At 57.3% G+C, this 12,569-nt stretch overlaps 1 protein-coding gene across 10 annotated transcripts; it reads left to right on the forward strand.

The window, feature by feature from the left end:
* The first annotated feature begins 50 nt into the window (after positions 1-50).
* Positions 51-8,844, forward strand: LOC105080060 (uncharacterized). Of its 10 annotated transcripts, XM_074367997.1 has the most exons (12): positions 51-166; positions 1,122-1,385; positions 1,505-1,547; positions 2,085-2,257; positions 2,382-3,289; positions 3,436-3,630; positions 4,049-4,252; positions 4,671-4,781; positions 4,985-5,609; positions 5,893-6,130; positions 6,872-7,082; positions 8,179-8,844. In XM_074367997.1, the coding sequence occupies exons 6-9, from the start codon at positions 3,482-3,484 to the stop codon at positions 5,415-5,417; spliced, it is 897 nt and encodes a 298-aa protein (XP_074224098.1). In that variant the 5' UTR covers positions 51-166; positions 1,122-1,385; positions 1,505-1,547; positions 2,085-2,257; positions 2,382-3,289; positions 3,436-3,481; the 3' UTR covers positions 5,418-5,609; positions 5,893-6,130; positions 6,872-7,082; positions 8,179-8,844. The 10 variants fall into 10 exon arrangements, 2 of the variants coding, with proteins under 2 accessions (XP_074224098.1, XP_074224097.1); XM_074367996.1 differs by having other exon boundaries at positions 2,382-3,630; XR_012508476.1 differs by having other exon boundaries at positions 2,382-5,288; positions 5,385-5,609.
* Positions 8,845-12,569: the final 3,725 nt, after the last annotated feature.

Consider the following 12,569-nt stretch of genomic DNA (forward strand, 5'->3'; position numbering starts at 1 on the left):
TCCTTTGCTGCGGAGGCTGCGGGTGGTCTGAGGCAGGAAGGGAGGCTTCCTGTAGGCGGAGCCTCCTGGGAAGGCTGCCCAAGGGGTGGGTGGAGACCCCGCTGGGAATGTGGTTTCTTCCCCTGCGACCCAATGGCTCTATCACATTACAAAGACCTAAAAAGAGGTAAGAATGCATTTCCCTGTAGTTAGGGTGGTGTTGCAGAAATAAGGGTATGGTTTGGAGTGGGTTAGAACAACAACAATTCCAATTTCCCGGCGGTGGGGTGCGGGCGAGGCAGGATGGAGACCAGTGATTTGGAACTTTCTCCTACCACGTTTGGTAAAAATCAGATTCCAAGACTCCAGGCAGCCGTTTCCCTTTGTTAATCATCAGACCGAAACAAGCAATGGGTCTGTGCCAGGCTGGGTGTGGAGGCCCTGACCCCGGGCCCGGGCTCCTCCCGGGGGAGCAGTGCCTCCCGCCCCGTCCTCCCCTGCCCTGCGCGTGCAGGCTCCTCTGGAAGGAGAGGTCTGTGGGCAGACTCCGCCTGGCTCTGCTCTGGTGTGGAGGGGTGTCTCTGCAGGTGGCCAGGTTTGGCCGGGAGCACCCCAGGCCAGCCGGCAGCGCAGTGACTCCTCCTGGCCCAGCCGTGGGAGACTGGGCCAGCTGAGGCCTCCAGTGCCCACCAGCAGGGACCAGGAGCCCAGCACACTTCAGACCTGTGAAATAAAATTCATATTTTACGGCAAGCCAGGAAAAATGTAAACATGTGAACTCCTCTCCCTTTGACCTCCCCCCCACCGCCTGTGCACTGTGGGCCTGCGTCCTGCATCACCAAACCTGCCCCATCGGCGTGAGCACCTGCTCAGCCATGAAGAGCAGCGCTCTCCGAGCATCAACAGGACGGCTCCTTAGAAGACAAGCTTCCTTCTTGACCTTGTCAGGGGTCGCATGACCACCTGGATTCTGTGAACTGGCAATAATACGTCATTTGAAGCACAGCCCTCTGCCTCTAAAACCCTACGTAGCTGCACCTGGACTTCTAAGCCCGGAACAGTCCTCAGAGAGTTCTGAGATGCTCTTCCTGGGTTACAATCCTCAAATTTGGCTTGAATGAAATTTTCTGTTTCTTGCTTAGATCGACTGATTAATTTCTCAATGGCGTACCCCGCGTCGCAACCAGGTCAGCGAGGTGTGAGGAGGGGAGCCCTGCGGCCTTTCCCAGGGACGCTCCTGGAGACACGGACTGCGCCGCTCCCCTAAGCCAGCGCCGGATAAAGGGCGCGGCAGCTGGCCTCTGCAAAAAGCTGCGTCGACAGTCGTGACCACACGGGAGGGACCCAGCAGGGTGGGACTTCTGGTCCCGCCCTCGGGCAGGAGAACCCCCAGGTCTCTGAGAACTGTGAGCGCTCCCGGTGGGCCTGGGGTGGCGGCAGGGCCGGGGCGAGTGAGTGGGTTTGGCACGTGAGTGTGAGTCTGGGTGTGTGTGCCCGCGGACATGTGTGTATTTCTCCCCCCGAGGCTTGGCCCCCTGTCCAGCTGCATCAGAACCTTCCGGATGCTGGTGAGAGCACTTGTTTCTGCCCCCAGAAACTCACTGTGTCCAAGGCCCAGGAATGGGGAGGGGGTGCAGGCAGCAGGGAATCCAGCCCCAGGCACGGAGCACTGAAGCCCGGAGTCCTGAGAGGTGGGGGCGCGGGGCTGAGTTTGCACCCACCTTCCTCGTTGTGACCTGGTCCCTGCGTCTGTTTCTGTATCTGCAGACGGGAGCACAGTGGACTGTCTCCCCCAGAGCGGGAGGGGTGTGCGGGGTGCCCGAGAAGAGGCAGTTTCTCTCCTTTTGGTGACCCCATCCTTTGTCCTCATGTCTTACTGCTGTCTGTCTGAAACTTGTCCCTGCAGAGTGACTCTCCTGGTGCCCGGGGGCCGGTGGGGGGGGGAGATCAGACATTTGCACACACACCTCCCTCCTCCCCTGGAGCACACAGTTCTGCTCCCAGAGCCCTGCTGTGGCCACTGGCCCCTTAATCTCCTCTCCGATCCTGGATCGCGTGGGCTCCTTCCCTTGATGTCCTTTGAAATCCTGTCCTCCTCTGGCTAGCCACAGCTCCATCCTCCTCTGCTGCCTGCTTCCGTCCAGTCCTGCCCTGCGGGGGACCCGGTGTGGCCCACCTACCCTGGGGCATCACATCCGTCCGAGAAGCCCACCTGTGTCCTGACCTCGCTGACGGCTGTGCTGGCCAAGGAGGGGACACCTGTGCTCGCCATCCCATGGTGGGGACTGACGCTTGGGTGAACCTGCCCACGTCGTGGGATGAATCAGCAGCCCAGCCAGGGTTGGAGGAATCTGTTGGCGCCATCACCGCCGAGACTCCAAGGCCGGGCTTTCTCTTCACAGGTAGAATTCTTGCAACGCGAGAGACATGGCCACCCAGCAGAGCAGAGAGAGAATGGTGGTGACAGAAGCCCTTTGCTCCTCCCCAAACAGGCAGGTGGTGTCAGGAGGGGATTCCTAAAAATGAGGTGGGAATTGCAGCCCAGCCAGAGGGTCCCAGGGCATGTGCGCTCCCGACAGCACTGGCCCCAGCAGCATACACAGTCCACGACGCCTTCTCGGGTCCTGAGCCCCACCGGTCCCTGCAGGTGCATGGGCTCTGGGGAAGCGTCTGGGGCCATGTCAGGAAGCAGCTCTGACCCCCAAACAGATGTGAAGCTTCTGCTGGAAACCACCTGGGAACTCAGAGAACTGCCACCTTCCACAGCCCGGGAGGTGCCCGGGCCAAGCTGCCTCTTCCCGCAACAAGCATCTTTGGGTTAAAGTCAATTCACCTCCTTGCCTCAGCCCCCTCAGCCCTTGGGAAGGAAACAATAATATTGATCCAGCAGATAACCGTGGGACCCCCCCATGCACCATGGGACAGGCCGTCCTCCCAGCGGGAAGGGTCCAGGAGTGGGAGGCCGCGAGGCTGAGTGGTGGGGCTGGGCCCCGACTGTGTCCAGTGGGCCGTGAGGCTGGAGAACACAGATGTGAGGAAGCTGTGAAGGATGAGCCAGAGAAGCAGGGCTCTGAGGGGCAGAGGAAAATGTGCCAGAACAGGAACAGGTGGGCGAAGCCTTCCAGGCAAGCAGAGCCCGAGGGGAGTGGAGGTGACTTGTGAATCCCCCGTCGTCTCCCCTTCCGGGGCCAAAGAAGAGACACAGGGGAGCATCAGACAGTAAGTGTGCATGCTGGCTGGGGACATGGTGGTGAGCGACGCCAGCGGTGGCCGGAACAGGTGTCCTTGCTGTGTGCCGGACGCAAGCCAGGTAAGCAGGCCTCGTCACCCCGTGTCACAGATGAGGGGACTGAGGCCGGCGTGGTTGGCTGGTTAGCCCGAAGCCACACAGCTGAGGTGGAGAAGCCAGGACCTGCCCGAAGCCCTCTGGTTGCACCGCTGTCGCTGCCTCCACAGGTCCGACGGACGCTTCGGGCTGTGACCGAGCCGTGCTCTGGCCAGGATGAAGACCCCGGTGGCCCGTGGGGTTTGGAGCGGGGTGGGTGCTGGTGCCCTGGGGGTCGCGTGGAGGAAGGACCGGGAGAAGAAGTGTTTAACCATATTCGTGCCGGCGGTGTGGTCTGAGCTGGGTCTCAACGGCAGGCAGACGAAGTAAATGACGGGGTGCGAGTGTCCCCGGGCGAGAGAGGGGGACGTGTGTGGAGGGCTCGGGACAGGCCCAGGGTCCCCGAGGTGCAGCAGAGCCAGATGGACAGCAGGAGAGGGGTGGCGTGTCCACCTGGTGGCCACAGAGGACATGGAGCGTGGCAACGCCAGGAGGGAAGGTGTCCTGGAGGGGTGGCCACCAAGGCCTGGAGAAGCCACCCCCTGCTTCTCCAGGGAGACCTGCTGGTCAGTGACCTGTTAGGTCACCAATGAAACACAGAGCTGGAAAATTCAGTAAAGAAAATTCTCCACAAAGTTTGGTTTTTATCAAAATGCAGTCCGGCACGCAGTGGACTAACCAGGTTCAGGGATTTAGGCAAAGCCAGAGTGTCGTGAGCCCCTGGACTCAGTGTCCCCCCTTCAGTTGCACAGTCCTGTCCAGCCTGAGCGACGTGTCTCATCCCGCGTCCCTGTACCCTGGGCTCACTCACCCAATACGCCTTCCTTCTTCTGGGGGGGATTTGCTGGGCACCTGGGATCTGTATTTAAGGACAGTCCTGGCCGCTGTCCAGCACCCGCCCCCAGCTAGGAGCAGGAGGTTTGCAACGCCTCCTGCCAAACGCCTCAGGTAAGAGCGGGGACGAGGAGGAAACGCTCAGGACGCAGTGGGCACGGGAGAGGGGGCCCCAGGGTGCAGGGACCCACCGCCTCTCCCTGCACACCTCTGTCTTGGCTGCCTGCACAGCTCTGCCTGCTGTGTCTGGGGGAGCAGGACCACCGAGGCCCATCACAGTGCACGTCCCCTTCTCAGACCCCACGAGAAACTGTGGGGACACGTCTCTGGCCCTGTGCTGGAGAGGGTCCCACCTGGTCTCCTGAGCCCCGTCCGGTGTCAGGGAGACCCTCACTTGGCACAATGGTGACCAGAAGCCAAATGGCCTTGTTATCTTGCAGTGAGGGGGGTGGGGTGGGAGGGCCCAGGGGCTGAAAGCTCCTGTCCAGACCCTTCGGCTGAGCATCCCTGAGACCGGAGACCCACCTCGCAGGCCAGGGATGCCGTGGCCACCAGGAAAGCGGGGCTCCGCCCGCACCCTCACTCCCGTCACCCTGAAGTCCAGCGCCTTCTCCACCAGGGGTGTGACTCAGACTGCGAGCATGTGAGGACATCCCCCTGCATCTGCGGCCACAGGCCCACACGCTGGGCTGGGGGTGGGGGGAGTCCAGACCCCACTGGCCTCCTGGGGGCGGGAAGGTGCAAAAGGAGGCCATTGCCCTCACCTCCCAGGCTGGGCATCCTGAAAACGGGTGCCAGGACCGGCCCGGGTGCTGGGGCCTGAGCTGCTGTGGTCACTCTCGTCAGCTCTCTGCCCCGGATCCCCTCATGGTCACCTGTCCCCTCGGAGCAAGGGCCGGCTGTGTGGGGACGTCAGCGCCCCAGCGAGGCCCCCTCTGGGCCAGGCCAGGCAGCACTCTGCGGGGGGATTTCGCCGGCGAGGTGGCTGGGCCGCCTGTGCTCCTGTGCCCTCCAGGACGAGGCTGGCCTTGCTTTATTCAGATACTTTACGTTCTGCCCTGCTGAGGAATCCACGTTCTCAGGGGACAGATTCTCAGGGACACACCTGAGTCTCTGCGAAGCCCTGGGTGCCAGCGGCCCAGTTCTGCAGGTGGTGGGGCTCCCCGATGGGATTAGCCGTGGTGCTGGCGGGACTCTAAGGAGCCGGCACACTGGGCACCTTCGAGGTTCTTCCTCCGGCTCCAAGATCCTGGCAGGGCCCAGTGAGGAGACACTCTGAGCTCCGTGGGACCCAAGACTCTGACTGAGGACAAAGGAAGCCCTTGGTTCAGCCTTCGTTGGAGAGCAAGGACCACAGTCTCCTCTGGGCACTTCTACCTCGTCAAGATCTCAGCCTTCGTCCTGCAAGCGGAGGCCAGGATGCTGGCCTGAGGCCCCCGACTTCTGGCACCGGCCCGAGCACAAGGCCTCGGTGAGAATCGGGGGAGGCTGTTCTCCCAGGCTGATGAAATCTCTGCTCGGCTCCTGGCTTGAGATCTGGGAGCCTTATCACTGGGGTGGGGCTTCCTGTCCCTGCTGGTGGGGAATTCACCGCTGGAGAAAGGGTGGGGCTCTCAGTGGGACTGTGATGCCTAAGCAAACCTAAAATGCCAGGCTCCCGCAGCTCTGAGGGACCACGGAGGCCTGACGGTCCCAGGGCGGCTTGGGTCCCACACCCCTGGGTCAGAGACCTCACCTCAGCACCCCCTTTGCAGGGAACTGGGACTGGCTGGCGCCTGAAGCCCGCGGTGGCCGAGTGCCCCTGGCTGCCCCTCCTGCTGCTGGTGGACGTCCGGCCAACTCGGGCCGCCTGCAGCGGTCTCTAGGTCACTCGGGGCAGTGCAAGCTACTTGACCGGGTGGCCTTAAGGTTATAAGAAAAGTCATGAAGATGAGAAAACCCGCAGTCAGGAGGGACCGCAAGCCGCATGTCCACCCACCCGGCAATTATCAGGTGGGCTGACGCCCCCCGTGCACCCAGGAGACCCATGTGATCTTCCGCAGCAGGGAAGGTCCTGGTGGTGTCCTCCGCAGGCTGGCTCCAGCGGCCACGGCCCACCCGTTCCTGGGCTTTCTGAAGATCCTTCGTGGGCGCTGGCTCTGACGGAGACAAGGCTGTGCTCACCCAGCCTCTTATGTCCCCGTTAGTTGCCCTGGAGTCGGGGACTCACCCAGCTGGCTCCAGTTCTGTGCCCAGGGATGACGGGGACACAGAGGCAGCCCCCAGCCTGGGAAACCAGTGCTTGTCAGGAAGGACAATCTCAGGACCTGGGCGGGTGGAGGGAAGGGCGGGGAGGGGACCTGCACACACAGACCTGGGTGGGTGGAGGGAAGGGGAGGGAAGGGAAGAGAAGGGAGGGGCTCTGCACACAGGTGACCTGAGGCAGGCGGCCCTGGGCTCAGTGGCCTCCCTGCAGGGTCCCACCCCGGACCCTGTTCTCTAAACCAAACCCCCAGGGACGCACCGACTAACCAGCAGCTGGTGGGCAGGCAGAGGGTCCTGCTGAGACGTGGGCACCCCTCACCCCAGACCCCGCCTTCTCGTCTCCTGCTGGTGGTCCTGACTGAAGGCGGGAGACTGGGAGGAGGCAGCAGCCTGGGCCTGGAGCTTGGTGTGATGGGGGCCGGGAGGGCCCTCGGTAGGGAAGGACAGTGGGAGGGGGGTCGAGATGTTGACTGTGCCGCCCCCGCACAGACCCCGGATCAGTGTTCCGCACCATCTGAGTGACGGTGCCTGGACACGGGCGAGCTTGGGAACCTCAGAGGGAAAAGCCGAGGCAGCTGCCGGGCTGGAAAGTGGAAGAGAGTCGAGTAAACGGCTGGAGCCTCAGCCCTTAGTGCCACTGGGCCTGGTCTGGCGGATCGACAGGAGAGTCAAATTTTACTTCGAACACCAGAGATTCGGGGTAAGGACAGGGTTCCCCTCCGTGTGCTCACCCACCCCACTCCCCACTCAGCCTCAGTCTCACCCTGGCAAATGCTAGTCTGGCTGGTGGCTGTGACTTTGGGTCCAAATCACATCTTCCAAGGCTACCCGAGCATCCCCTGGCCTGGGGGAGGCTCTCGGCCGCGGTCCCAGCTGCTGCCCACAGGCGGCAGGATGCAGCCCGGCTGCTGCTCTCGGGGGGAGGGGGTGGCCCTGGAGACAAAGGCCTCCTTAGAGAGGAAGGTGCTTCTTCTGATGTTCTCTGCCGGGCCTCGGCCAGCCCGAGCCGGGCCAGGGCAGAGCAGAGCCTCCGGACAGTTCCGTGCCCCCTGGGCCTGAAGATGCCAGCTGCCCTGGGCCTCCAGCATTTAGTGAGAGCCTGGCTCCGACCGTGCTCTGGGTGGTTCAGACCCTGGCCTGGAAGCTGGCAGGAAGGAGACCCCCTACCCAACCCTTTCCCTTCTGGCTTCCCCTCCCCCAGCTCCAAAAACAAAGACATGCAAGTCCCATTAACCCAGACAACAATGGGCACAGATTCTGGTTGGGAGGGTTCTGTCTACACTGGGAGGCGCCCAGAGCCAGCTGCTCCGGCTGTCGGACCAGGGTGGGTTGTGGGTGGTGGAGCCAGGGCTTCTGAGCTGATTTGCAGAGACAGGATTCCAGGAGATGCATGTGGAGCATCCGCCCTTTTCCAAAATAAAAAGAAATGTGTGTGTGTACATCCCCCAACTGCCCAAAGGCAGACTGCATGGCAAATAAGTGATTTGGGGACCAGGGAGAGAGTGTAGTGAGTCGCCCAGCTTCGGTCACAGAGTAGCGTTGGTTCAGCTGGGAGCTCATCCCAACCTCCCCATCGCTGTCCCAGAGGAAGATTTCCTAAGGAGTCAGCTGTGGTTTTGAAAGTGTGTGTGTTTTATTTTTTATTAAGAACGCATACTAACTGTCCATCAATAGATGACTGGATAAAGAAGTTGTAGGGCGTGTGTGTGTGTGTGTGTGTGTGTGTGTGTGTGTGTGTGTGTGTATGATGGAATACTACTCAGTTATAAAAAAGAATAAACTCATGCCTTTTGCAGCCACATGGATGGACCTGGAGATCATCATTCTAAGGGAAGAAAGTCGGACAGAGAAAGACAAATATCATATGATATTATTTATATGTGTAATCTAAAATATGATGCAAATAAACTTATTTCCAAAACAGAAACTGAATCAGAGACATAGAAAACAAACTTAAGGTTACCGGGGGGAAGGGGGTGGGAGGGGTAAATTGGGGGTTAGGGATTTGCAGATACTAACTAGTATGTATAAAATAGACAAACAGTACGTTTCTTCTGTACAGCACAGGGAACTATATTCAATATTTTGTAGTACTATAATGAAAAAGACTATGAAAAGGAATATATGCATGTACGTGTATGACTGAAGCACTATGCTGCACACCAGAAATTGACACAACATTGTAAACTGACTGTACTTCAATCAAAAAATAAAGAACACATATGAGAGATAGTTTTTTCAAAAGCACAAGCCCTAGAGACGCGCGTTCAGGCAGCCTGCGATCCCTGATGACCTCTTTATGCCCAGAGCTGAGCGTGTCTCAAATGAGCTTCAAAAGGTGGGAAAGACCCAGAACTGCCTGCTGCGAATCCCCACCACTCAGGGGACAGAAAGGATACAGTTAGAGCTGCAGGTAAGCAGCATCTCAATTAATAGAGTCCCTCCTAGTCCCTTACTAGGGAAAAAAAAGCAGATTTAGAAGATATTAAGTCTTCACTGAGAATCCAAAACAGGGCTTTCAAATAACCCGTGGTCAGGCCTCTGAGCCACGGCCGAACGCTCCCTGTCAGGACGTCCGGAGACGTCTGGGTGTTTCAGTTTTCACCGTCACAGCAGCGGGGAGCGGGCTGAGGCAGGCCCCAGGGCGGAGAGCGCCCCGCCCGCCGGGGCGTCCTGCAGGAGGAGGGGTCATCCCGCCAAAACGCCCATGGAGCTCCCAGTGAAAAACACTGGGTTTTCATTCAGAAAAAGAAGTGAGACAGAACAGAAAACAAAACAGAGCAAAAACCCGCTGCCTTTTTTTCTCATTACAAGAAAGCTTCTCATTAGGCAAGACCACCGAACCTCGCCCGTGGGTCTTGGGGTTTGGATTCGCCCTTATCCGCCCTTCCTTCTGAAAGTCTCAGGTGATGACTCCATGGTCCTGTCACATCCACCCAAGAGCCGAAACCTCAGATTGTCCTCAGCCAAGTCTACTGGTGATGGCCTCAGTTACACAACTGGACGTGAACTGGTCCTAGAAAAGCCCGCGAAACTCCACTTCCTCTGCCCCCCCCCACCCCCCAAGGCTGCAGCGGGGTTGAGGACAGGCAGGCCCAGCAGGTTCCCTTCTGGGAGAAAGGGGGTGATCCTGAGCATCTTGTCCAGCAGGTGCTCAGAAGGAAGGGTGAGGAGGAGGTGGACGAAGTAGAGACAAGTCTACTTTTGTAAAGAGATGGACAGACTGCTGACTTTGACAGCATGAAGCAGGCCCCACGTGCGGGACGGCCTGCCAGGGGAAGGTGGAACTCAAGGAGCGTCTGCGTCCTTCTCTGGCTCGGTCTGCCCAGGTGGGAGTCGGGGCTGTGTTCTGGAAAGCCGTGAGTATTTTCTACATGGCAATGTCTGTGGAAAGCCTACAGTTTGGATTTTTCCAAGGCCTAATTTCAAAGCATCTGTGCTGAGATCCCCATCAGTCTACAAATGTGCATCAGAGCAGATATAAACTAATCACTGTACCTCTGCCGCAAAGTAGTGCACACTTCTCCTTTCTCAGGGGCACTAAAGGAGCAAGGTTTACTCAGCCACCCATTCAGTGGGCGGACAGGTCTTCATGGTGTCCTCCTGCATGCCAGTGACTGTGTTAGATGCTGGGGACACAGTGTAGAGCACCACCAGCTTGGTACACATGTAATTAGAACACAGGGTGTTGCAGGCAGAATTACGGCCCCCACGGAGATCAGTACCTGGCCCTGTGGTTATGTGACGTGGCACCGGGGCTTTGCAGATGCAATTAAGTTAAGAACTTCAAGATGGAGTGATTATCCTGGATTATCTAGATGGGCCCAAAGTAATCACAGGTGTCCTTGTAAGGAGTGAAGGATTAGAGGGAAAGAAAACAGTATGATGATGGAAACCAGAAGTTGGAAGGACGTAGAGAGGGTGTGGGACAATGCATACCAGGAATGCACGTGACTTTCAGGAACTGGAAAAAGCAAGGAAACGCATTCTCCGCTAGAGCATCCGGAGGGAATGCAGCCCTGATGATGTCTCTGTTTTAGACTGCTGACCTCCGGGACTATAAGAGTATACACCTGTGTTGTTTTAAGCCACTAAATTTGTGGTAACATGTTAAAGAAGAAATAGGAAACTTGTACAGCGTGAAAAATAATTACCTGGAAGCCACAGCCTACATCATGCCAAACGGCGGTGAAGGGATGGATGCTGCCCACTAAGACTGGGGAGAAATCAGGGTGGTCACACTTACCTGTATTCAAGGGAACACTGGGAGTTGTAGCCAGAGCAATAAGGCAAGAAAAAAAAAAGCATACAGGCAGAAAAAGGAAGAAATAAAGCGGCTTCTAATCAAAGATGATGTGATCATCTAAGTAAATCCCAAGGACTCTATGAAAACCCCTAGAACTGGTGAGTGAGCTCAGCTGGGACCCAGGCTGGGAGACCAGTGCACACAAGGCAACCACACGCACATGTGTGAACAGAAGGCATACAGACCCTGAGACCGAAAACAGCGCTGCTTACAAATGCTCCAAAGGAAACGTACGTTTAGGTACAAATTGAACAAAATATGCATAGTGTCTGCGTGCTGCAAATGACAAAATGTTGATGGAAGAAGAATCAAAGACTCGAGGAGAAGGAGACATCTGCCACGTTCATGGACCGAAAGAGCCAACGCAATACAGACGCCAGGTCTCAAAGTGACCTTACGGATTTAGCACAATGGTTATGAAAATACTAGCAAGGGTTTTTTTTCCCCAGACATTAGCAAGCTGATCCTAAGCTTCATATGAAAAGGAAAAGGAGCTAGGATAGCTAAAACCGCTTTGAGAAAGAGGACTGACGCGGGACGTGCCTGCCTGATGCTGGGACTTTCCACGTGGCTGCGCTCACCGGGACAGTGTGGTCCTGGGAGAGAGACACGTCCACGGAACAGAACAGAGGACCCAGACGCAGACCCACACAGATGTGACTGACGGATTTTTGGCAAAGCTGCAAAAACAATTTGATGAGGGAATGACAGCCTTTTGAACAAGTGGTTCCGGAGCAGCTGGACACCCAACAGAAAAAAGCGCCCTGACATAAGCCTCATACTTCATACGAGGAACTGAAAGTGGACCATGGATTTAAATGCTAAGATTAAAACTGTGAAACTCTTGGAGTAAATCGCAGGAAAGCACCTCATACAGCAGCTGCAGGGGGAGGGCAAAGAGCTTGGAGAAGGGAAACCAACAGCGTAATTCACAAAAGTCAGACGGGCAAACCAGACTTCTTCAGAATTAAAAATGCTTATTATGGAAAAGACCCTGTGAAGTGGATGAAAAAACAAGTTGTATTTGAAGAACGTATTTGCAAACCACACATCCAATAAATACTCCATATCTAGAAAATACAGAGAACTATAAAAATTCAACAGTAAAAGAAAATCGCATTAGCAAGTGAGTAAAAGACACGAACAGGCATTTCATGAAGAGGACAGAGATGGCAAGCAAGTACGGGGAAACAAATTCCACCTCACTGGCCACTGGAGACGCGCAAATCAAATCCGCGGTGACCCGTCGCTGCTCACCTGTCGGAACAGTGCAGCTCTGGACGCGGGGAGGATGTGAAGGCACGAGAGCGCCCCCGCATGGCTGGTGGGGGGAGGGCGCGGCCACGCTGGAGGAGAGGTGGGCAGTTTCTTTACATAAAAATTAAATGTGCACTTAGCATGTGACCTAAACACTGCTCCTGGCCATTCATCTCAGAGAGCGGAAACCTCCGGTCATGCGGAATCCTTGTGGCAGCTTAGTCACAGTGACCCCGAGCTGTAGGCAACGCAGGTGTCCTTCACCGGGCAGCTGTGTTCACATCCACCATGCACACACACACACACACACACCACACACACATATACATACACACACCCACAGGCACAGACACACACACTCACACACACACAGACAGAGACACACACACCCAGGGCAGGACAGGAGAATTCGAGCAGTTCACCCACGTCGACCCCCGGACCTGGTGCGGGTGGTGGACAGTTTGGAGCAGACGGAGGACACGGCTTGGGACCCCACAGTCCGTGAGGGTAGTTAAGCCGGGAAGGGATTCGATCCCTCCGGAAAGTTTACGGCAGAAGGAAAAGCAGGGCTGGAGGGTTCGGGGAGCCAGGGACAGGGTGGGAGGGGGTCTGCTGCCGGGGCGG

The sequence above is a fragment of the Camelus bactrianus genome, chromosome 8 (genome assembly GCF_048773025.1).
Source record: "Camelus bactrianus isolate YW-2024 breed Bactrian camel chromosome 8, ASM4877302v1, whole genome shotgun sequence".
Taxonomy (NCBI): Eukaryota; Metazoa; Chordata; class Mammalia; order Artiodactyla; family Camelidae; genus Camelus; species Camelus bactrianus.

Bases quoted from the DNA above. Each gene is read 5' to 3' on its own strand.
- LOC105080060 (XM_074367996.1), top strand. From the start codon at position 3,482: ATGAAGACCCCGGTGGCCCGTGGGGTTTGGAGCGGGGTGGGTGCTGGT. The intron at 4,253-4,670 runs GTAAGAGCGGGG...CCCACCTCGCAG, and splicing joins CCTCCTGCCAAACGCCTCAG to GCCAGGGATGCCGTGGCCAC. The intron at 4,782-4,984 runs GTGAGGACATCC...CACTCTCGTCAG, and splicing joins GTGACTCAGACTGCGAGCAT to CTCTCTGCCCCGGATCCCCT.